The 25067-nt window shown below is 43.2% G+C and overlaps 1 protein-coding gene across 3 annotated transcripts; it reads left to right on the top strand.

Moving 5' to 3' along the window:
- The first annotated feature begins 1771 nt into the window (after nucleotides 1–1771).
- Nucleotides 1772–23201, top strand: MXD1 (MAX dimerization protein 1). Of its 3 annotated transcripts, none has more exons than XM_068975646.1 (6): nucleotides 1772–2000; nucleotides 2752–2851; nucleotides 7672–7701; nucleotides 20248–20362; nucleotides 22086–22245; nucleotides 22431–23201. In XM_068975646.1, the coding sequence occupies exons 1-6, from the start codon at nucleotides 1928–1930 to the stop codon at nucleotides 22616–22618; spliced, it is 666 nt and encodes a 221-aa protein (XP_068831747.1). In that variant the 5' UTR covers nucleotides 1772–1927; the 3' UTR covers nucleotides 22619–23201. The 3 variants fall into 3 exon arrangements, with proteins under 3 accessions (XP_068831747.1, XP_068831739.1, XP_068831756.1); XM_068975638.1 differs by having other exon boundaries at nucleotides 22428–23201; XM_068975655.1 differs by lacking the exon at nucleotides 7672–7701 and having other exon boundaries at nucleotides 22428–23201.
- The last annotated feature ends 1866 nt before the right edge of the window (nucleotides 23202–25067 follow it).

Raw genomic sequence — 25067 nt, 5'->3', positions numbered from 1 at the left:
TAAAGAATCAGCTTTTAGATCCAGTTAACCATTAAAACCAGAAAATATGTGTTCTATATGTCAGGACTGGGCTAGTCTATTTATTCTTATTCTTTTGAGTTTAATGGATTTGTCAACCATTAGAAAAGACATATTTAAAACTTACCATCATAATTACGTTTTTCTTTCTTTTCCCCATGTTTGAGTGTCAGTATTTGTGACTCATGGAGATCCGGTTCTTAATTCCTGTTTTTTAGAAAAACTATCACCCATAGTATGGGCTTTGGGTGAAACAGATCTAGGTTCAGTTTCCATTTCTGTCTGAAAGGATGTCTAAGAAAGTCATTTAGCTTCTCTGGGCATCAGTTTCCTTATGTGCAAAACGTAGATAATTAACCTATCTAGTGGGGTTATTTTGAGGATTAGCAATAATGTAGGTAAATTACCTGACAAGCTATTGTTTTCACATATTGGCAACAATAAACTGTTTAAAAGCTTTGTTAAATATGTTCATGCTTTACTCATTTCTATATTCAGGAGTCTCAATTTACCAAGAGTTTTATTTCAGTTTTTTTTTTAATGGAGCTGTCAGTGTATTAACAGTGTAACTTGGGTCTCGAGATAGCTTAAGGAACAATTCTTAAAAATTTTAGTTCTGTTCTACGTACATTTATATTGGTACCACACACACACACACACACACCATTTATAGCCGTCTTGAATAGGAAGTATTCTTTTTGAATGTTTTCCTCTAGAATAAAAGGGAAGGGAAGACTCTGAAAGAGGTCAGACAGATCTCAGAAGTCAATGTCAATCTGCAGGTACAGGAAGTTTCTGAGCTTTTAAAATCCACTCGCATGAGGGAGTAATTAGCCAGCACTTAGGGCGGGGTATACAGCCTCGCGATTCCAGTGCTTTCTGGGGAGAGAAAAAAAAACGCTGGGTGGCGAGCACTGAACACAGTCTCCCCCGCCGAGCTCTACAGCCACGTGGCGCTCGCCGGAGCCCCAGGCCCACCGCCCTATCGGGCTGTCGGCGGGGCCTTCGGCCCCGGAAAGCCTGGAACCTCCGGGCCGCAGTCAGCAAACCCAGAGATCTGGCCCCGAACCCGAGCAGGGCAGAGCGCCCAGGTGACGCGCGGTGCCAGCTTCCACTCTAGGGGCGTCCAGCAGATCCCCGGAACTTTTCCTCGGAGACAGGTTCCGGCAACAGGTCTGAGGCGGGGTCGGTGAATCAGCGCGGCTCGGTGCCCGGGTCAGCCCTGCAATCCAATGCCAGTTTGGGGTAGGAATACCCCGGCGTCTAACCATTAGCCCATTCAGGGATCGCTAGCCAGGGGAAAGATGACGTCATCGTAGCTGGGCGGTGTCGGAAGGTCCCACCAATGGGAGACAGGCAAAGTGGCTTGCTTTCTGTATCTTGGCCAATACTAACAAAGCAAAAGGGGGCCCGGTTGTTGGTATAGAACCAATGGAAAACAGAGAAGGAGCATGAGGCGGAGTTGAGAATCCTGTCACCAATTGGAAAGAGGAGGTGGAGCCCGGGCCTTGTCAAGCGTGACCAACCAGGGAGAGGAGCGGACTCTGAGGGGCGGGGCCGTAGTGCCTTCCCCCAATCGGACAGGTCCGGGGGCGGGGAATTCTTTGGGACGCCCAATGAGGAACGCAGCCGAAGTGGGCCTGTCAAGAGAAAGGCCTGGGGGCGGGGGGACGGTGAGTCGGGGATAAACACTCCGCGGCGGTGGCGGCTGCTGCTCTTCTGTAGGTTCTGTCACGGTGTCGGTGGTGCCCAGCTCGCCGGTCCCCTCCCCCTTCCAGCGAGCGTGGTCGCCAGAGAGGCTCTCTCAGCGCTGCTCTGCGGGGTCCATAGCGGGGCGCGGGTGTCCGGCGGCGGCGGCGAGCCCGTGTCCAGTGGGGGTTGGTCCCGTGGCTCCGGCCCCCGGTGCAGAATGGCGGCGGCGGTTCGGATGAACATCCAGATGCTGCTGGAGGCGGCCGACTACCTGGAGCGACGGGAGAGAGGTGCACGGGGACGGGAGGGGGCCGGCCCGAGCTAGTGCCGGGAGCTCTGAGGGGCCTGGCAGCGGATCTGGGCGCCCAGCCTCTCCGGGGGTGGTTGGAGGAGCTGAGAGCGCGACCCGCGAGCGCTCCCAACCCCTCTAGCTTTCCCCACGCGCGGTCCGAAGGGAGGCCGTCGCTGCCCTCAAAGTCAATGAATGGGAGTGGAAAGGGACCACTGCCCCCGGGATCCTGAGTGCTTCCCCCTCCGCACCCCGTCGCGAATGGGGTGCCCGGGGCCCCCTCAGCCAAGCGCTTGGTTTACCTCACCCGGCTCTTCCCGGCCCGCCCCCAAGTGGGCCTGGCGCCGGGTCTCCCAGTCGGCGGAGCAGCGCCTCCCTTGCCCCGCATCCTCCGACCTCGGCTCTGGCTCCCGGGGTCTGGCCCGGCCCCGCACCTTCTTCTGAGGCCGGTCCCACTTAATAAACACCAACCTGCTGGACGTTGCCAATGGGAAACCCAGGCTCCTTGAGACTTGCTGTGTCTTTCTCAACAATGAGCAGCTGGAATGCTCCTTACACCTGCTCCGAACTGAGGGTATTCACTCAATTAAAAAAACAACATTGTTCTAAGAATTCCACCTTGCTCCTTTTAATTATTTCCACAGTCGTCTTTTAATAAAAAATAAATCCATTTTTAAAAGGAAATATTGTGAAGGGGAGAGAGTGTTGACTGTTCTGTGTTCATTCATTAACTGGATCCTCCGGTTTTCTAGAAGCTGAACATGGTTATGCCTCCATGTTACCATACAATAACAAGGACAGAGATGCCTTAAAACGGAGGAGCAAATCCAAGAAGAATAACAGCAGTAGCAGGTAATTTGGTAAATATTTTCCTTTCTCTTTTAGGTTATGCCGCAGATGATACTGGGTTTTAACCCCGTAAATGAAGCGGCAATCGTGATTCAGTAATGTATACATAGTCCTAAGGCTTTGGAAGAAACCCTTCTATTTGGGTTGAGGGGACTGAGAAGAGAAGAGAAATGGAAGTGTTTTCTATTTCTTTATGAACTTTTTCCCCCAGAACTTAATTTTGCTTTTCTTCCCTTTTGAAACAAAAAAATCTGTGGAAACTTCAAGTGAGATTAGCAGCAGTGACAATATTTTGCCTCCAGAAGTTGCAGATTCAGGGCAAGTTTTCTATAGCTGAAAATACTGGACATTATCCACGTTTTACTTATCATAGTGAAGAATTTATAAATATGTTAAAGTCTTGATTTGGCATAGATGGTAGGATTTCATATTTGACATGTAAATTAAATACAGTGATATGTCTGATAATCTGTCACTCTATAATGGCAGCGAGGAACGATTGAGGTTCAAACCTGCTTTTTGGTGATGGAGGAATAGATTGATATTAAAATATTCATGTGCCACAAGCTTTTTACGTTAATCTTGTAATTCTTAAAATTTTGTAAGTCTCACTGGAAAGTGTTTGGTTAATGGTCAATGAAATCACATAATAAAACCCTGAATGTACTTCCTGGTATAAATAAGTACTCCATTAATGCTGTTGCACCCCCTTTTTCCCCTCTTTGCCCTTAATATATACATTGGCTAGGAAATCTGTTTTTATTAGACTCATTCAATTATACCTTTTATTCCAGTGATTGAAAATCATTGACATTTTCCTTACTGATTTAGAATCCTTGTCTATCTCCCATTCTCATGAATACTCTCTGCAAATAACTGTTTGGTTAGTGTCTGTGACATTATACAGACTACTAAAAGCCAGAAGTTTCCTACTTAAACCTTCAACTCCCTTGTTCTTCCTTCCTCTTCTGTCCTTGGTTCACCCCATTGTCCTTAGCATTGGAAGAACCACAGGATATGAGTGAGCAGCACATATGTCCCGAGCTCTTGAATGGGAAGGCACAGGAAGGATGAACCTGTTAATTAGTTACCTGGTGGTTTTTCCTTTCCCTCCCACCTTTGGCATTATCCAAAGGTGGTAGCAAGTAGATCTGTGCAGGAGTACTGACGGCCTTTAAGAAGGTTAATGCTTACTTGTGGTGTGCAGTGGTATAAAACCATATCTACGTTGCTTTTTGTTACAGTATTTTTTAAATAACTTTTTGAAAAGACATGGAAGCCTTTTGCTTTATTTTTATGGAAAAGTGTAGTTTATTTGTTACTTTTACTCTTGTCCACTCATGATTTGAGAGGAATTGTTCACATTAATAGTCAAGGCTTAATCCTTAGTACTTTGTTTTTTCCTAAGTTTCACAGAAAAGTTGTTGAGGGGATGTTCAGTGGTGAGAATAAGAAGGGGATGTTATCGAAGAGAAGTAGCTTGGCCCCAAAAGGTGATTGCCATGCTCTGCCATGCTAAGTCACTTCAGTCGTGTCTGACTCTATGCGACCCTATAGACTGTAGCCAGCCAGGCTCCTCAGTCCATGGGATTCTTCAGGCAAGAATACTGGAGTAGATTGCCATTCCCTTCTCCAAAAGGTGATTAGGAAAGAAAAATAATGATAGTTGAGAATTTCAATTCAAGAAATAGATTCTTTCTCTTTTCTTTAATATCCAGCTTTATTCCTGGGAAAATGATTGCAACTCTGGGGGAAAGCTCTATTACTTCTGTAAATGGATTTGGTTTGCTTTCCATGGTTAGAAGCGGGAGACTCTCACAGTTTTCCATATTCTTGACTAATGATGAATTCGTGCAGTAATTTAAGTGGTGCAGGGATCTCGGAGAGACCATGATTAAACCTGGAGATTGCACCAAGCAAAACAGATGAAGCAACACCAGGTTGTTTTCTTTAAATGTAATCACTTCCTTCATGACCTGTTTGGAATGACCCTTACCTGAGCAATGAGACATCTCCCCAGAGAATGCAGTTTGACCCCTTGATTTGAATCAGACTTATATCCAAGGCCATGTATGGTCAGAATTTTGAACTGATGTAAGAGCTATAGATTACTTCTGGTTTACATAACCATTGGTAACAGTGTATTCTTATTAATTCAGGTTGAAATGCTGAGCTCTTTGCTTGTAGCATCTGGGGGTTACTCTTCCTTGGACAACAATAAAAAAAATAAGATTTAGCTACATAGCAAACTTCTTTGAAACTGAAAATGCAGATCTTAAGTTTCTCTAATTCTTAAAAAACAAAAGCAAGTGAAATTGTGAATATTGATTGTTCTGAAATCATCTGGAGAACTACAGGAAGATGGAATCTTCTTTTCTTTCCCACTGATTTTTTTAAATCACTTACTTAAATAATTAGACTTGAAATCCAGAGTTTTTAAAAGTGTGTTTTGTTACATTGGTGAAGCAGGCATTGGCATTCATGTGAAAGAGGAAGTTTAGCCCTTGTCACCCAGTTCTTTTATGAGACAGTGGTCATATAGCTGACTTGACAGGGTGAGTCTTTTTTAACCCAGGGACTGGTTTGGCTTAGTTAATATTTTTGTTAAAATATATTTTTAAGTGATGACATTTGACCTTTATCAATGAGTCCAGACTTATCAATCTTTTGCGTAATCACATGGAAAATGATTTTGATACAAGGTGTCTATATATTCTTATGATGCTTTAATTAAAAATATAAATGTTTTCCCATCAACAGAGTTGGCAGGGAGTCTCTGGAAGGCCTTTTTTGAATGGCCTCCCTTTTATTAAAGACAAATTCAGTTTCACTAAACCAAACGTATTTCAGTAATGCCCTGGCCGTTAGGTATAAGTCCCGTTGTAAAAATCACCATGTGTTCAACACTCTTAAGTAATCAAATAGGATCCATAGTTTCCAAAACTCTGTTCAAGGTTTGGAAAGAGTTATGCTGCTTATGGAATTTGTAAAAAAGATTATCTTGGGAATTCTGAATTTTTTATATGTATCTTCAAAGAATCCAGATGGGATAAGGGTGACTTGTGGTGTTCTGATTTTTCTGTAATCGGACACCATGTTCATTTCAAATATCCACCCTTCTCTCCTCCACCTCCTCAGAATGGTCCTTGTCTACAGTTAAACAGCGAAATTTTGACCACCTGTCATCATATATTTTCATCCATCTAAAAAATGTGTCAGACTTTGAACTTGTTATTCTCTGTTAAAACCAGAATGCCACGTGCTATCAAGCCAAAGGTTTGCAGTTGCAGGCCAGACTCTTGTTAACTGTGATATCCTGCTGGCCATTCCAGGAAGTAAAGTATACATCAGAAAAACAGGACTGAAAAACACTGAAGGGTAACCAAGTGAATCAATTTAAAGCTTTTAAATTAACCAGTCTTAAGGTTCATATATCCCTTATCTAGAAAACAAATATTCTAAAATTTAAAATACTGTCATTATTATTTGTTTTTCTTTGTGAATGAAAATTGTATCCCAGAAGCCTTGTGGAAAAGAAGTTTAGTGCTGGATTAGAAATTTCCCATTTCAAGAATGCCCCAAATCCCACAACTAGTCTCTGGTGTGAATGGACGTGATGGTGGTGCCCTTGCTGTGAATAAGTGGTTGAGCATTCATGGAAGTAGGGTTTCTCCATGACTACTGTGAGAATTTATTTCCAAGACCCAGTAAAGTTCCAGTTAAATTGCCCCCACAGAATTCTTGACCTGAGCCAGGGTGTCATCTCTCCCGAACTGATTAGATTCTAGAGAATTCCCAAAAGTGAGGTCAAGATTCAGTTCGTTTATAATGCTGGCAGTTTCCTCAAGTTTATTTTTAACTAGTTGGGATGAGTTATATGATATGGACACTGAGATAGCCACACTGACTGACTGCTTGTGACATCTGTGAAAACCTGTCCATAAATCCATAGGCCAGACCTTATATTCAAGGTCAGCTGTAAACATACTAATAATCTGATTTCACACACACCTGTGCTTTCATCAAGGCTCTCTCATCACTTTTACAGTTGCTACCTCATTGACCCACATGTGTTCTGTAGATAATTGGCAGTCATTTTTATTTCCATTTTACCAAAGAGTTAACCAAGGACAGGATGGTAAGCGTTTTTATTTCTTCCACAGTATCAGTCAGTGGCAAAGCTGGACCTCAGATTCCACCCAAAGGGCTGCCTTAACCAGCCTGTCATCATCTTTACATTGAACTGAGTTTTGGAAGCCCCTTCCTAAAAGCATTTGGTAGCTCTTCAACAGTAGCATCTTTTGGGAGGTTGGATGCAATAAAATAACTTCAAGGAGTAGAAAAATTGAGGGAAGAAGGGTTATATTTATCCTTTTAAAACTGTATCCTATAGTCAGACAACTTAGCGTACAATTTTGGTATATAGTACACCTAGATCACTGCAGAGCTGGGTGGGGATGCCAAATTTCTGGTGTTCCACGCTCAGCCTAAAGAAAGCCTTGTGGTATTATATAACCCAAATTCGCATCACATTGTGCAGCTGTTTTCCCTTTGTATAAATAGAACCCTTTTATTTCCTTTCTTAAAATGGATTACTTTTCCACTAGGGAATGCATGCCTCTCAGTTTGTCACTTCTCCTTGAATGCTGTTTGAGATACTTACATTTATCTATTGCCCCACAGGGACTAATTTCTTTAGTAGAGCCCTTCCTCTGTCTTCTCTCCCTCCAGCTTGAGAGAGAAAGAAGTTAAAATAATTGTGTTGGCATTGGAGCAGACCTTTAAAACAAGAATAATGTTTCTCTTATTGTTCCCTCTTTCAGATCGACTCACAATGAAATGGAGAAGAATAGGTGAGTTGGGGGCTCCGGGTGTGGGAAAGGGGGAGCTTTGATGTATTTTTTCATTGACACTTGGTTGTTGCTCTTGGCTTCTCACAGTGAGCCCCTGATATTAGAGTTCACTCAGGACCCTCTAATCAGCACTGCCTGTAAAGCCCTTAGATAAGATGGGCTTCTCGGCTCCCAAGATGACACCCCCAACCCTCACCCCTGCAGCCTGCTGTTCCCCAGCAGTGCTTTCCGTGTGACTATTCTAAGGCCAAAGCATTTTAACTCAGACGTAATGTTCCTGCAAATAGTGTTTTTCAAAAATTATATGCTACTAAATATAGTTGGTAGTGCTGTCTTAAATCATGTACACACACAGACATATATACATACACATACAGAAGTTCACTTGTGAATAAAGATGCTCAAAATTTAGGTAAATATATGCAAAGCAGAAATTGGAAATGGTGAGGCACTCAGATGAGGCAGGCCACCCTCCCTGGGCTCCATCTTACCACATCTCACCTGACTTCCCTTCTGCTGCTGATTTGACTTCCTTATTTTTCAAATGATGTGGCCTAGTCACTCTCAACTCTGGTTGCACATTAGAATCACTTGCAAAGCTTTTAATTTAAAAAAAAAATTTTTTTTTTCCATTAAATATAGTATACACATACACTCATATGAATTGGGAAGGCATGGCTCCCCACTCCAGTATTCTTGCCTGGAGAATCCCATGGACAGAGGAGCCTGGCAGGCTACAGTCCATAGAGTCAAAAAGAGTCAGGCACAACTGAAGCAACTTAGCATGCACACACAGTCATGTACTCTTTGGGGTAAGAGAACACATTTTTATTTCTGCTCATTTTATAGAGTAACTTTTTATTATAAAAATTTTTCAAATATACAGAAGTAGAGTGAATAATGTAATCAACTTCTATGTATCCATCACCCAGCTTCCACAATTATCAGTATTTTACCAATCTTGTATAATAAACTCTCTGTGGAATGTTTTTAAAAGCACATTTTCTTCTACCTCTGGTAATGCAAAACATAACCACTTGCTTTTATCATGCTGAAAAAAATTAATAATTCTTTGTGGAACTTTAGCGGGGGGGGGGAAACACACACACACCAACGCTCAGACCTCACCCCTAGCAATTCTGATTTAATTGGTTTGGGTTGAGATCCTGCACTAGTATTTTTTTAAAAGCACCCCAGGTGATTCTCATGTTCAGCCAAGGCTTCAGATCACTGAACAAGCTTCATTCTGGTCTCTGAACTCCCATCAATTTGAAGTACAGGCTGCCCATCCAGATTGAGGGCTTTCTCGGTGCTCTGCATGAACAGGATGATGTGTGATGATGGTTCTCTGAACACATGTGGTTATTTCATGCAAACCCTCTTTGAAGAGAGTCTGACTCTGATAGTCAGAATCTGAATGGCCTGTTTCATCAGTGAAAGGGAAGACCAGACCTGACAAGGGAGGAGAATCTTGGAACAGGCCAAACATTTAGCATTACTCCACGCTGTGTGTGTGTGTGTGTGCTGGAGATGGATGGTGAGTGTGCCTCGCACATGTGCTTCTCTCCATCCTTCTCCTCCCCTTTCAATTTCTCTATGATTGTGACTGACCATGTTTGAAATCAGACCGTCTTTATGCATTAGGGATTTACATATCATGAACTGGAAACTCCAGAGTATCTCTTCTGAAGGCGGAAAGGTAGTCTGATGTGGCTTCTCTCTCTCATCTTTAGATTCTCTTACATCTCCATGGTTTTTAGGGGAACTGGTTAACTGGGACTGTTTCTGCTGAAAAGCCTCCTAGTTCTCCTCCTCCTCATAGGTATTTATTTGTATTATTAAAATGTCATCCCTTCAGGTAAGGGCTCTTAGGTGTACCCAGCTTTGCGCTTCACCTATGCAGGAATACCACAGGATGTCAATTTTATCATTTATTTTAGCAGTTCAAGAATGTTTATTTTCTGCCTACCATGTCTTAAGAGCTTGTGCTCAGTACTGGGGTATTAAGTAAGTTTATACTGGGGTATGAAATCAGCATGGTCTCCATCCTAGAGAAATGTAGTTTGTCTAATGAGAAAGGTGCAGAGACAGTCTGCACAGGAAGCGATGGAGGTAAAGGTTCTAGGAAACTGGATTTGAAGTCATCACTGGGTCAGTTGCTTATAATTCAGATTGTGACCAGTCAACATTTGCTATTGAAGGGCTAGTGATCTAGTTCTCTTATTGTCCTTCCTTTTTAGGAATTTGGTCTTCTATGGTCTTGACCATTTATCCTCTAGTCTAAAGCATGTAAGCAGAAGAGAGGGAAGTAAGAACTCACATTTAGTTAATTTAACCAGGCGCTGGTTGCTGCAATTGGTGGTCGGGGTGGGGTGGGAGGGAGTTAAAGTTGTCGGGTTCTTCTCTTGTAAAGAGTAGATGCTTATGATTTTAGGGTTTGATGGTCAATTGAACAGCTGCAGTCTCCTTGGTTTTTGTAGCGGAATCCTACAAAAGAAGACCACTTTGCAAAATGCTAATACACTTAGGCCATTTTTTCCTTAACATCACATTAAAAAAAAAAGATTGCCATGGCTCTCAAAAAAAAAAAAGCAATTGAGGAAAAGAATTCTAATAATTGGATTTTTTTTCCTCTTTAACATTGCAGAGTTAATTAGATTTGTATTAAGTTTTTTTCACACCGAAACCTTTTCTGTGGCTCTTTAGAGATTCTGAATAGTTGGTGTGCATCAGGACTCCACTCTGAGGATCTTATATTCAAACTGCGCGTTTAATAATCTTGGCAGTGGTGGGACAATTAAAAGATTTCTAGAATGGTGGAGATGGAGGTGGTAGTGGCAGAGGCGGCAGCAGTAATTTTCATTCAATAGACTAGGCATTCGTGGAGCACCATAGATGCTGGGTACTAGGTGCTGGGATCCAGAGCCCAACAGAACCCAAACCCCCAGGCCAGAGGGCTCAGTTTGGTGTCACTGTAGATACATCTGTCACTTGGTATGTGCTTCTCTGCATTTTAACTAATTCTGTGGGTCTAGCCTCCTAAGGAAACACCCATGGTGAGTGTGTGGTCTTTCTTTCCCTTTTAAAACTGACCTCATAGAAAATTCTGAGAAATACAGTGGATTGTGTGCTCGGTCGCTTCAGTCCTGTCCTACTCTTTGCAGCCCATGGACTGTAGCCCGCCAGGCTCCTCTGTCCACGAGATTTTCCCGGCAAGAATACTGGACCAGATTGCCATGCCCTCCTCCAGGGGATCTTCCCCACCCAGGGATCAAACATGCATCTCCTGTGTCCCCTGCATTGCAGGCACATTCTTTACTACTGAACCACAGGGAAAGCCTTGAGAAATATAGAAAATCATATACTAAAAATTAAATCATCCATAATTCTAGCAGCCCAAGGAGATCAGTGAAACTTTGAAATGTATCTTTCAATGGTTTTTTGGAAAGAAACTTTTAAAATAGTTTAGTAAGTTGGACAGTTCAGAAAAGCACGAAGAAAATAAAAATCACTGGTAACAGACCTTGCAGCAGTAACAGCTGTCAACATTCCTGCTAAGTTCTGTATCCACTAGACTTTTGTGCATACTTTTTAAAAATCAGTATTACATCATATGGTATACCATAACTCATATAACCAGTCTCCTATTTCAGGTTCTTCCCAGTATTTTGCTAATATAATTGATGCTTCCTTAAACTATCTTATAGATAAATCTCTATCCAACATCATAATTATTTCCTTAGGGTAAGTTCATGGTTGTGAAATGACTGGCATCCAAATGGTTGTGGTTTTTGATGTTGACTGCTGGATTGCCCACCAGGCAGATTATAGGCCATATTTTCCTTCACCTTCACAAGTTTATATCTTAGCTTAGACTTTTATAAATTTGATAGATAAAAAGCAAACACACAACTTGTTTTCACTTGTGTTCTTATATTACAAAGACAGTTTAACAATTTTCATTATCTTTGACAGTTTGTGTCTGTGTATGTGAATTGCCTGTTAAATAAGTGTTAGTTACTCAGTTGTGTCCAACTTTTTGCAACACCCTGGGCTATAGCCCTCCAGGTTCCTCTGTCCGTGGCATTCTCCAGGCAAGAATATTGGAGTGGGTTGTCATTCCCTTCTCCAGGGGATCTTCCCAGCCCAGGTCTCCTTGCATGGTAGGCAGATTCTTTACTGTCTGAGCTTCCAGGGAAGCCTGTTAAATAACCTTTGCCCAATTCTCTACTGAGGCATTCATCTTTTTCTTTATTTTGAAAAGATTCTAAAATATGAAGGGTGTATATGAAAGAAGTTGCCCCTTGGTGGACTTTCCTGGCAGTCCAGTGGTTAAGACTCCGTGTTCCCAGTGCAGGGTCGTGGGTTCAGTCGCTGGTTGGGAAAGTAAGATCCACAAGCCATGTGGCCAAAAAAGAGGTGGTGTCCCTTCAGATGTCATACAGTCTCCCTGTTTGTCATTTACCTTTACAGAATCGGTGTTCTCACACTGTTTTAAGTTGCTGCCTCTGTGTGTACTAAACTCTTGTTTATGGCCGAGTCTGATTCTAGACTTGTTCTTCTGTCCCACTGTCTGTCTTCCTGCACTAGTGTACAGTTTAATCACTGTGGTTTCATGCACTTCAGGATCTGTTGAAGCAAATCCCTATTCCCTCCTTCTCCTTTGTTTTTTTAATTTTACCAGTTTATTTTTCTTGATGAGTTTTATAGTTAGTCTTTCAATTTTCCATACCCCAGATTCTTTGGGGATTTTCAAAATTCAAACTAAATAATTTCAGTATAAATTAACCGTTAAAAGTACATGTTTACATATTAGAGTTTTTCATCCAGGATTTGATGTGTGTGTTCATTTACTCAGATCTCTTTTATGTCTCTAAGCCAAGTTTTGTTGTGTTTCCATGTAGATCTTACACATGCCTTGTAAAAGGTATTCCTGGATTTATGTGTATATATTTTAAAATTGCTACTGGTTTCCCACTGCTACTGCTACTAATTAATTATTATTGGGATGTGGGAAACCTTTTAGTCTTTGGTTGCTGTGATATGCCCTTTATTGATGATAATTGTGCTGTCTCTTTTCCTTAGCTGGTAATTCCTCTGGTTTGAATGCCCTTCAATACGCTGCTCAGCAAAATGGAGGCTGAGTGAATGCAAATACGCTGCAGCCGGTGGGTCAGGAGTCAGGTGCTTGAATGGGCTCCTTTTCAAAAGAAGGCTCTAGCATCTCCTTTAATTGTAGACACCCATTTTTTCTGGAATGGTACACACATGCAGGCCTTTCTGGAATTAAGCAGCTGGTCTAGAGAGATTACCTCTGCCAGAGTCTTCTGACCCCATGACAAAAGATTTCTGTGTGTGCTCTGTGAGGAGGACTCGGCAGCCTGACCTAAGCTGTTGTTTTTGTCTGGTCAAACAGTATTTCATGGCATCTGGTCTGACTTGAGAAGCCATTCCAGTCAGGTCTCTCTTGGCAAGATATGCTAATAGACTGCAGTTCCCTGGAGTTGTTTCTTCTGGAGTCTTGCTTTTCAAACGGCCAGACTCCCACGGAAGGGGTAGGGGCCTGAGTTGTGGTGTGCATTGCACCACTCTTCCGCTTTGGAACACCCTTGACCACATTCACATTTCACTAGGATGTTGTAACAAATCCACATTGTTTTGTTGCCACAGGGGCCTGAGGACACAGCCTGGTCATTACAAAGGAAAGGTACAGGTATTAGTGTACAGATCTCTCTGGTGATAGTGTGGAGGTACACCCTGATTTGTGCTACTAGAATCCATTTTCCTGGACTGTGCCTCTTGGAAGAACTTGTAGAAGAGACATGCTAGTTATTCAGCCAATTTCCAATTCCCTACCAGAACACTGGAGGCACTCCTTGACTTTTTGTCCTTAGTAGTTGAAGGGTGAGATAGAGCTAGCAGGTACTAACTATAATCTATATTTTGTGTTTTTTTAAAAATTGGGCTCTATAAAGGAAATATTAAATAGATAATTATGTATTTAATACTTTAATATGGAACTGACTTTATTAAAATGTAGTCAGCATGAATTACTGTTTACGCATTGCTCACTTAGTGTCATGTTCCCATGCAGTGAGGATGTATAGCTATCTTTGTGTATTTTACAAAGGTTACCATCACAGTTATGAAAGATCTTCAAAACCTTCCAAGATTCCACTTAAGTCAGTAATAAGGATGCATTTGGCAATATTTATAAAGGGACCATTTTAGAAAAAGAAGGAGAGTACTTTTTTCCCTCAAAGAGTGACTTGTTTCCTTCCCCTGGATTTTTTTGTAATCCAGTAAAGCTTTGGTCTCAACCCAAAATCTGGAGAAGGTTATGATCTCCGTAACCTGTAGTCACTTTTAGGGGAGTAATTTTTGACACTGTAAGATTTATTTCTTCTTAGTCTATACTAAATATTCTTTCTTAAAATCACAATGCAGCTCATACATACCCAAATTACATACCCATATTGGAAATTATCTTTATTCATCCACCAGTTATTCAACCTTCCCTGGCTCGGGAAGATCCCCTGGAGAAGGATATGGCAACCCACTCCAGTACTCTTGCCTGGAAAATTCCATGGACAGAGGAGCCTTGTAGGCTACAGTCCATGGGGTCACAAAGAGTTGGACATGACTGAGCAACTTCACTTCACTTCACTTCACCCTCCAGTTATCCTATAGGATTTACTATTTAATTGGCTAAATCTGTGTCCACATAAAAGTAGGAGAGGAAATAGGTATGGTTTATGTACCTTATTTTCTCCCTTGGTAATAGTCTTAGGCCCAGTTTTAATGAAAACTAGTACTCGGTGAGGTCCAGTGGATCATGTTCATTAAGTATGGCTTTCTTCAAAGAGGAGGCATGTGAATTATCAAAGAGATCAGATTCTACTTTTAGGACAGCATCTGCAGGTGCTTTATTATTTGTAGACTCGAGTGGATTAAGATGAAATGGAAGACAGTCACTTCTGTTAGTTGGTAATGGAAGAAACAGAACAAAGAGATACATAGGAGGTCTGCAGCATGCAAGTGAAAGAATAAATGAATTTTATCTATTTGGAAAGGGAAACAAGCTTCTAATGAGCTGTGAAAGCTTGAAAACCCTTATGGAGAAGTTAAGTCAAACAAGATGTGGATAAGGGAAAAGAAAAAAATAATGTTTGGTAGAGGGCAAATGAGGGTCCATTCTAGAACTTTCAGTGAGAGCTATTATTTGTCACAGCCTGAAGGTAGCTGAGATAAGTGATTCTGCAATAATTTGTTTATATGTTTGAAGTAAACTTAAAACTTTTAGTACCTCGAAGGCAGTGACTTTGTCTCACTCAGCATTCTATCACCAGCACCTAGGAAGGTAACAGTGCATAGTAATCCTTCGAGAGATGCTTGAGGTTAATAAGTGAATGAAACAACCAAGTGTATATTTCAGGATTTCCATCTATGAACCTCATTACTTAATCTATCCTCTTCCCTGGCTACCATCCTGTTCGCTCTGCCCCAGCCTGGTACGTTTTTGTGTCGTACATTTCACTGTGAAAATCTGGCAGAGAGAGTTCAGTTACATCCTGCATAAAGAAGAGTAATGTCTAATAACTGTGCCTCTCTCTCGGTACACTCACACACACAGCTGCACACCTGCTTTCATGCCGTTCCTCCTGGTCAGGAACATACAAGTCAGGAAGAACTTTAGGGATAACAGAGTAAATTCAGGAGCACTCTCTGCAAATAGCATCATCTCTACCTGGAGACTTACTTTTTTTTGTTGCATCTTTCCATCAATTTACAAATCTGCTCACCTGAGCGAGAGAGGTGTGGATAGAATCAAAGTAGCTTGAGTCTGGAAGCAGAAATGAAAAGAGCAGCATTCAGAATTGTCTGAGAGCACACTGGTGAACCCAGGTGCCTTCTGTCAGTGCCAAGCTTGAGTGGCAGGAAGTGCCCCCAAAAGGCCAAAGCCCACTTCACTGATGACCTCATTCACTCGCAGGTTTAATTTTCCATAATTCATGGCTGACATGAGTTAAGGAAAACTAACAACAGAACTAAGTCATATCCAAGTATACTTTATATTTAAATGTTTAATATATTTAGAATGTCTTTGGATATTTATTCCCCACTCCCCTACTATTTTCTGAGTAATCTGTTCTTTTCCAAGGATTTGCAGTGTCAGCTCCATTATATGCTCAATTCACATCTATTCCTAAGTCTGTTTCTGGGAATTTTTTCTTCTCTTCCTTTGATTGGTCCACCTTTTCCTGGATTAGTATACTCTGTTTTTAATTACTGATACTGTGTAATACAACTTAATGATTAGTACAGCATAGTCCTCTTCATTCTTCTTTTCCAAGAAGTTTGGCAGTCTCTTTATTCTTCTAGATTAAGTTTAATTTCCCAGCATTAAGAAGAATGCTGTGGGGATTTTTTTTCTCCTGGAATTATGTTAAATTTGTAGAAAAAGTTGGATAACATTGATATTTTTACCTCGAGGGTTCATATCTAGGGATGTGCTATATTTTTCCATTTATTCAGATTTTCTTATGTCTCTCAGCAAAGTTTTATAGTTTTCTTCCCAGAGAGCCTTCCCAGACTATTTTAAGTCTGTACTTAGACATGCTTTCCTTTCTTCTTGCTATCGTACATGAAATATTTTAGGTTTTCTGGGTATGGATAACACATTTGGAAATGTGCTTGCATTTCCAAGGTCAGTACATATTTGCCCCAATTTTTACTTGTCTTTGGCCTTTGAACTAGAGATGTAGGCAGGAGTCTTCATGTGATTTAGATGGTTCCCTCCACACTGCTGAGTCCCTTCCAGTCCTGCCTCCGGATGATGGGGGTGGCCCCAAGCGAGTCCTTCCTTTGGCATGGGTTAGCTTTGTAAAGTCCCTGCTAATTTTCTAAATGTTAAAAAAAAAAAAAATAGTACCTTTGGCATAAGCAAGATCTGTATCTCCATAGAAAATGGATTAGATTTCCCACTAAATCTGTTAATGATAAAAGATGTCCGTTTTCCTTAAGGAAGAGTTGAGTGAACTGGATTTTGACCAGACAGCCTCTGTTTACCCAGTGAGACACTCTGAGTTCCCTGTTGACTTTGAAAGGAATATGATAGGGTCATAATTATCTGTGTTTGCTCCCAGCAATTATCCTTCCTCAAAGGAAGCTAGGATTGAAAGAATAACTGCTACCATATACAGAGCACTTCCCGTCAGACCCTGGTCTGGGCTTCCATACCCATCTCAGTCAGTACTCATGACAGGCCTCGCAGGGGGCATTGTCATCCTCCTCTACTGCCAAGGAAACGGATGCTGCATGGAGTTAAGTAATCTGCTCAAGGTCACACAGGAAATAAGTAGCAAGGCCAGAGTCCCAAACCTTTACCCTTAATCACTACGCTAATATTTGGTTATATAGTGACTGACACATTCAGAATATAAAAATAATTAAAAACAAAAATAAATAAAATTTGAGATATTAAAAAAAAGGCATGCCAAAGAGAAGCTGTAGTTTGCATCTAGTTTAATTATCACTAGTTATAGGCCACACTTGACTCTGAGCATCCAAAGATTGGTTTCTCTGTACTACTGTAGACCAAAGGTATATCAACCTATTCACAATAATGAGAGCAATATTTCTGAAGAGTCAGCAGATGAGGTTTGTCAAAGTCCATCACTTACAAAGCAGTTGGATCAGTGCAAAAAGAGGAGGCAGCTGGGGCAGGAGGGGGGCCAGGATTTGACCACCCTTTTCTGCTGGTGGCAGGGTGGGGGTGGGGAGCTGGGAGGCAGCTCCTGACAACAGGAAGAGGTCTGTCTGAATATGTGATGAGAGGGGATCCAAGTAAGGGTCAGATGGAAGTGTCAAGTGGCTTCCTGTTGAGGCGATGTAGCCAAACCTGCTAATTCCTGGAAAAGGGGGTTAGGCCAGGTTCACGGTGGGACAGTAGGCTCCTTCTAGAAGGCCAGAGCCCTGGGCAGGGGAGGGGTCAGGACTGAGGACAGAGAGCTGAGACAGGAGCTTGTTCTCCTTTTTTAGATCTAGGAGCTCCATGGGTGCTCACGGCTGGCTGAAGGATTCTGGGTCCCAGCTTGGGGGTAGGGGTGTGTCTTGGAGTCGAGAACCCTCAGTGGAAGCTGCTACAGAGGGGTCTGTTTGCTTTTCTGTGTCTGGCTCAAGAATTGAATTTCACTGCTCTATGATAGAACTGAAGCTTCCTCACATACCTCATCCCTCCCCTGAGGTCTGTCCAGGCACCAGCCTGCAAATGTGTGTGTGGCATGGTGGGCAGGGCAGCCATGGGGCTGGAGCAGTGAGGCGCTGTAGCAGGCCAAGGCAGGCACTCCAAAGACACCAGCTGGCTTTGGATCGCTACAAAAATCCAGCAGCACTGCGGTCCTATTTTCATAAAACTAGGTCAGCAAATACTGAACGAACATGTATTACTCTGAGCTTGAATCGGTCAAATGGCTGATTTCAAGTTTCACAACTGGGATAGTTCTTTGGCCACCCACATTTGGGGAGTGAAATGGTCTTTTCTGGGCCCGACTCCCTGAATAACTAGAAATGACACTGCATGGAAAGATGACTTTTATTATTTTTATCAGAAAACAAGCTTCCTTAAAAATTCACATACTCATATCTGCAGATAAACCCACATCATAGAAGGACTACTATGACACTGTTGAGAATCATGCAGTGTTTGCAGTGAGCAGGCTGAAGAAAGGTCTAATTTTAATTTTTGAACTTTTAAAAAAACTTTGTAAACTTTGTAGTGGGAATAAGTTAGATAACTATATATGACTAATCATAGTTTTTCATAGTGTTTCTAATAGTAGGGTCTGTTTTCAGGGCTCTTTTATGAAGAGGTGAACAAGTACATTTTATACACAGGTCCTGTGTTTGTATTTCTCCTCATGTAGGAGTTGAAGGAGCAAACTTCTAATGTGACTCTTTGTTTGCGGCCATTCCACGCGGGCAGGTTTTCAGAGCAACCAGAAGTCTTATAAAATAGTACAGAATTTGTACCACTACATCTTCCTAGCTCAGGAATGAATGCTGGACTCCTCGAGCTCCTAACCCCTGGACATCAGGGCTTAGGGGGCCTTGGAGAGCTCAGGGTAACCTCGAGAGCTAGATGAGGAAGGAGGCTCAGAAGCAGATGAGGTGGGGGCTCAGAACCACTCAAGCCCCGAGAAACTTGGTCCAGTGGAACAGAAGACACCATCTATGCAACAGACATGTATTAAGCATATATATGAGAGGGGAAGGCATCAAGGCAACCCAACAATAGTTAAGTTGTAATCCCAACTTTCTAAGGAGTTAGCAATGAATGGTTAAGTCACAAATGCCGAAAAATTCAGGCAGAACAGTGAATTTCCCAGTGAATAGTATAAAAAGGACTCAGGAAAAGGAGGAAGCCCTGTGGACTGGAATGGCCTGCGAAGGCTTGAGGAGGTGGAGGTTCACTGAAGCAAGAACTCTGAACCTCGGCTGTTTCTTACATTCCAGAATCTGCTAGGCTCCAGGGTTTCAGTGAAGTATTCATTTCCAAAACTGTAGAGACTCTTGTGCTTCTGGTCGGTGGTAAATGCTGTCTGTTCAGTGAGTGTCTGCAGCTTCTGCCTCAGGCGGCCTTCCTCCCGTTCTGTCCCGCTCCAAGACATACAGGTGGTCTTTGCCAGCTCTCAGCATGCTTGTTGGTATAGCAATACCACTGATGGGCTTTTTCCTTATTTTTGAGAAAATGCATTTAACTTTTTGAACGGCTGAAAAACCAAAACCTGTAACAAATTATTCAGTAAAAATTCCCTCTCTTTCTCTTTGTCCGACTAGCCCTGATGCCTCTCTGCCCAGTCGCTGTTACTAGTTTCTTATGTATCATTTCAGACTTTCTTTATGTCACACAAGAAAACGTGAATATAGAAATTATTTTTCTTCCATTTTTACTCAAAGATAGCATGTTATAGGCATAGTTTGGTATATTGCTTTTCTTTTCTTAACAACATATCTGAGCGCTCTTTCCTCGTAATGCATAGAGCATATTCTCATTGTCTTTCATAGCTGCATAGCACTCTACTGTGTGGGTGCACCACAATTCACTTGACCAGTCCCTATTGATGATTGGGTTTCAATCTTTGCTATTATTAATAAAATTGTAACAAATAACCATACACATTTGTCATTCACATGGATAAATATTATATACAGCAAGATATAGTTGTCATTATTTAGTGATCCTGAAAGGGGAAAGAGATATATGGGTTCAAAGGATTCTCTCACTGGCATGCATAGTGTATAGATATCAGTGTTTACCCTTGATGTGTGTTATAGACTTAACTTTAGAAAACCATGGATTTTGCGTCTCCTTGGTTTTTATCAGAGTTGCCTAATTTCAAAAGATGTTCACTTGGCCAGAAGTCCGTGGTGGCATTTGCCATCAGTGGGTCTGGGCAACTTCATACTTGGTTAGAGCTTGTTCTCCCAGGCGCCTTCTGGCCAGCTATGGAAGTCTCGAGTGCTTCTTCGATCTTGTTTTTGTAGACGGGCCCACCTTCGCTTGTGCCTGGAAAAGTTGAAGGGGCTGGTGCCACTTGGTCCAGAATCAAATCGACACACTACGTTGAGTTTGTTAACAAAAGCCAAATTGCACATAAAGGTAAGTGCATCCTGAGGTGCCTTTTTGTCTTGACCTGCCCACTGAGGGTTTGTTTGTTGTTATGAGAGACTATCTCCAGGACAGTTCTCTCCTCTGAACTCTTCCAACCTGCCTCTTGGATGAATCACAGACTCAACCTGTCCAGCACCCAACCGAGTAATTCTCACCCCCGAGAACCAGAAGTTAACTTGTCCATCCAGCTGTCTGTGTGATGTACGAGCCAGAAACTCAGGGTCATCCTCGATCCTGATATCATCTTGCTCCTTAGCCACATGCCTTCAAGACTTACATATGCCACAGCCTGCTCTGTTTCCATAAACACCATCATGTACTGCAGCAGACTCCTCAGAGGGCTCCTGCAAGCTAATCTCCTGCTTCCCAAGGTCAGTCCTGCCAAAGTTCAAATCAACATGTCACCACATGGAAAAGTGTTCCGTGGCTGCTCAGGACATACTGTGTTCCCAGGCCTGCCTTACCTGCCGCCTTCCCACCCCCTTGCCTGTGCAGCAGCAGCTCATGCCAGACACTCTCCTCTCCCCACCCAGCCCTGCTCTCAGTCCCTTGCCCTTATCAGGCTCTCTCACCACAGGGCCTTTGCACATGCTGTTACCTCTGCGTGGTGCACTCTTCCCCTCCCTTCTTCATCTAGTTGACTTCTTGTCATCCTTCAGACCTCAGCACAGGCATCATGGTGCAGGGACGCCTTCCATGACTGAGTTGCCTTCTTCCTGTTACGAGATGGTCCTTACTGCTGGATCTCTCTCTTTAGGACTTGTCACAGTTGACATCTGACCATGGTTTGTGTGACTGTTCACTTGTCTCCATCCACTATGTTAGAGTACAGACAAGGATAGGACCAGATCTTTGTGTTCCCCTTGTATCCCCAGCACCTCCCAGAGGGTCTGAAACAAAGTCAGCACACAGTATGTGTCTTGAAAAACAAAGGGTAACTCCTGAGCCAAAATCACTGTTTAGCGTGTTTTTATAGTCATAGTCACAAGCAGACACATGTCACTTGAATTCTAGCCTGCATACATGGCAGTTCTGCAGCAGGGGGGCAAGAACCTCTGTTGAGAGCAAAACAACCACAATTACACAATCTTCATAATCATCTGAAGAATTATCTGAGACACTGGAGAACAGATTTGTGAAAACAAAGTGATCTATGAAAATGTGTTTTCTAAGCTCTTATTTGGACAGTTTGGAATGAGAACTTCAAAAGCGAATGTCATTCCTGCCAACAGACAGAAGTTAATTGAGACTTGGCATGACACAAAAAATCACCAGTGTAATTGGGATCCGTACTTGAATAAACATACCTTTAAAGGAAAAGGTATCTTTCTTAAGCTTCTGTCACACACAGCTGCTCAGAGAATAGGTGCTGGGGGAGGCATCGGCACAGGCAAGGGAGACCAGGTTGGGGGCTCCCGCCACAGTCTCTTCACTGTTGCAGTTGAGGGGGCCAGGTGCCAGTGTGTCGGCTCACCCCGAAATCCACACAGCAGTGCAGGTTCCGCAGTGCTGTTGATGGTGATAAAATTAGATGAAGACGGGGGGTCACCAGCCAGTCAGCTTCCTGTCCCTGCGAGAAGCTCAACAAAGGACACGGCAGACGGCTTCTGTGGGAAACTGGCATATTTCACCTCTAGGCAGGGAGGTGCGGGGCCATCACCGATTGTGAAATCTGCCCACGCCCTTCAACAACTGCCCCTTCGACCCGCAGAAACTTGAAGACTGTGACAGAAAAGCCATTCACCAAATCGACCAGCTGCAGCGAGAGCAGCGGCACCTGAAGAGGCAGCTGGAGAAGCTGGGCATCGAGAGGATACGGATGGACAGCACTGGCTCCACTGTCTCCTCCGAGCGCTCTGACTCCGACAGGGGTGAGCTGCCCCCGCCCCCTTCCACCTGGGCAGAGGGGGGGACCAAGCAGCCCCCTGACTTAGAGAAGTCAAGGGGTGTGGCCTGCAGGAGCCAGCCTCCTGGCCCCTCAGCGGTTAGGGCCCACAGCCGAGCTTGTCTTCCTCAAAGCGGGCCCTCACCGCGGTCTGTCTCGTCCCCACAGAAGAGATCGACGTGGACGTCGAGAGCACAGACTATCTCACGGGCGACCTGGACTGGAGCTGCAGCAGCGTGAGCGACTCGGACGAGCGGGGAAGCATGCAAAGCCTGGGCAGTGACGAGGGCTACTCCAGCTCCAGCGTCAAGAGAATAAAGCTCCAGGACAGTCACAAGACGACGTGTCTTGGTCTCTAGGAGAGCGTGGTCGCTTCGGCTGCCGCCCGGATGGTCCTCCCTGTCGGCTCCGATTTAGGTAGCGTATGGGACCTGCCCACAATCCCCTCGCACGTCGGCTTCCGTGTACCACGTCACCAAGAGCAGCTGCGTTTAAAGTTGTCAAGGAAGTGCTTAGGATTGTGGGTTTCTGTTTTTTTCTTTTTCCTTTTTTTTTTCTTTTTTTTTTTTTTAAATCCCCGAGTCCCATCTCAAAAAGGGTTCAGCAGCCCGCACCCGCCCAGTGTCAGGCAGGCAGGTCCCACTGAGGCAGTCAGTGCAGCCAGGACGCCCAGGGGCATCTCCACTCTGTGTTGCTCAGTCTGGGGTGGCTGAACGCTGCTTAGCCCCGCCCGAAGCTGGGGGACGCCGACCGGGATCGCGGATATCTGATGGCATCCTCTAGCTTCTCTCTCTCTCTCCACAAGTCTCTCTGAGACCGTACATTCCTATCAGTTTGAAGCATCCAAGAACTCTGAGGCCGAATAAGCCCCTGTCACATCTTGGCAGTTTCCCCCTCTTATTTACTGTCCCGTGTGGTCTTCTAGACCTTGTTTAACGTTTTCTGGCTTCCTGTGTGACATGCCTAGCAGAAATGTCCAAATATGTCTTGTGCTTAGGAAACTGAAGGAAACAAACTTTTCAAGCTGAGATCTTGATCTCAGAACTCCAAAGTAAGCTTTGAAAGTGGCATTTAAGAGCACTTAGCCCTGGCCCTCACCACCCATGACGAGTCAGGAATACCTCCAGAAAACACGGGCTTCTCACACATACACACACAGACATACACACGTACACACACCCCCCGAGTGAACGCCCCAACCCACGTGCAGACAGGAGCAGTGTTTCTCACCGTCAGATGGACACCTTGCTTATAGGAGTTCCAGCATCATTTGTCCTCATGAACACAATGGTACAAATCTGTTTTTGTGCGCTGTCCCTGGGTCCGTGCTGTGCCTGCTCTCTGAAGGCACGTTTCCCCTCCAAGCTGGTTTTGCTACTTGTCTCTGGAACATTTTTTTTTCCTACCTCAGAGATAAATGAGATCTCCATTTCCCACTTAACGCAAACTGATTATGCCTCTTTTTTTTTTTTCCGAATAAGTGACATTTGGTCCAATGCTAATCTGTTTTCCTATGTAACTTTCAGCAATAACTGAGCTTTGGCGCTGGCTGAGCCAGTGTCCATCATCAGTGAAAGGGGAAAAGTCCACATTTTTACTCTGTTGCACGTGAACAGGAGGGATGATACAGTTACTAGAATCCCTCTCCTCACCGACTGTTTTTGGACGACCCGGAAACTTCTTTATGGAGGCTTTTGGGTTGATAGTTTAAAAGGCTGATTTTTCTTTCTGGTTATGATTTCTCCCTTAAGTGGTCTCCCACTTTGTAGCATTTTTATTTAAGCTAAAACAGAGCACATGTATATGTACATAAGACACATTAAATCTATAAATACTATTTATTCATTTTATATAAACTAATGTAATGGAAAATAAATTCTTATGACTTTGTGCTTTTATAGATGTTCTAGAAACTTTGTATGTAAGTATCTACAAAATTGGTTCATTTCCCCTTAATATTTTTGCATTCATATTTTCGAGGTCTCGATGTTTTCAACCTCTGGCGAACCTTTTTCATTGAATTTGAACCATTTGTAATAACTGTGACGCTGAAACAGAGTGTGTGTCACAAAGTGATGAGAACATTCCTAAAATCTACAGCCGCACTGCAACCTAAGGGCTCACTGGCTGAAGCCGTAGTGGTGGCCGCCTGTGCCCCCAGCTGGCCTGCGGTCTCCCCAACCACAGCCTCGCACCTCCTCAGCGCCCCCTCCTTGCCCACAACTAAAAGTTCAAACGCACTCAACACGGAAGCTCATTCTAGACATGAAGAGCAGTCTGAAACATTACCTTTGTGTTTATTTTTGCTTTTTAAATGATTTCTTAATGTACTCAAAAAATTTTAATTGGAAGTAGTGGATTCCTAAATGATTCCAAAGTCATCTGTAACTCTTCTGTTTTTGTTTTGTTCTGTTTTTCTCTTCATTTCAGCTTTGGGTGGGGGAGGGGCAGGTGATACAAAAGATTTTTCTTTCTTTTTTCCATTTTTTGATTGTTGGAATCTTTTCCAATTACCAGCTGAAGATTTGCACTGAAATACAACTTGTATGCCTTTTGCATTTTTAAAGCCTGCTTCCTGAATTTAAGCAGAGTGATAGTGTTCAAAGAGCCAGCTCAGCCTGTAACATGTTTGAAAAAAGATATAACTGCACTTTGAGGTCCCTTTTGAATGCCATTCACTAGACCTCGCAAGCATTTTAATTGCTACCTTCAAGCGCCTCACAAGTCCATGATGCTGGATGCTGTATGGCATCGAAAACTCAAGACTTTGGGAAAAGCTTGTGGGCTTGCGTTGAGGGAGGGAAGGGA

Source organism: Capricornis sumatraensis, chromosome 1 (genome assembly GCF_032405125.1).
Source record: "Capricornis sumatraensis isolate serow.1 chromosome 1, serow.2, whole genome shotgun sequence".
In the NCBI taxonomy this organism is placed as follows: Eukaryota; Metazoa; Chordata; class Mammalia; order Artiodactyla; family Bovidae; genus Capricornis; species Capricornis sumatraensis.
Note: the sequence above shows the minus strand (reverse complement) of the source record. Positions and strands in the feature narration are given on the sequence as shown.

Excerpts from the sequence above, each read along its gene's own strand:
- MXD1 (XM_068975638.1), top strand. The coding sequence starts at position 1,928 with ATGGCGGCGGCGGTTCGGATGAACATCCAGATGCTGCTGGAGGCGGCC. Across the intron at positions 2,001-2,751 it reads CCTGGAGCGACGGGAGAGAG|AAGCTGAACATGGTTATGCC; the intron begins GTGCACGGGGAC and ends CCGGTTTTCTAG. Across the intron at positions 22,246-22,427 it reads GCGCTCTGACTCCGACAGGG|AAGAGATCGACGTGGACGTC; the intron begins GTGAGCTGCCCC and ends TCGTCCCCACAG.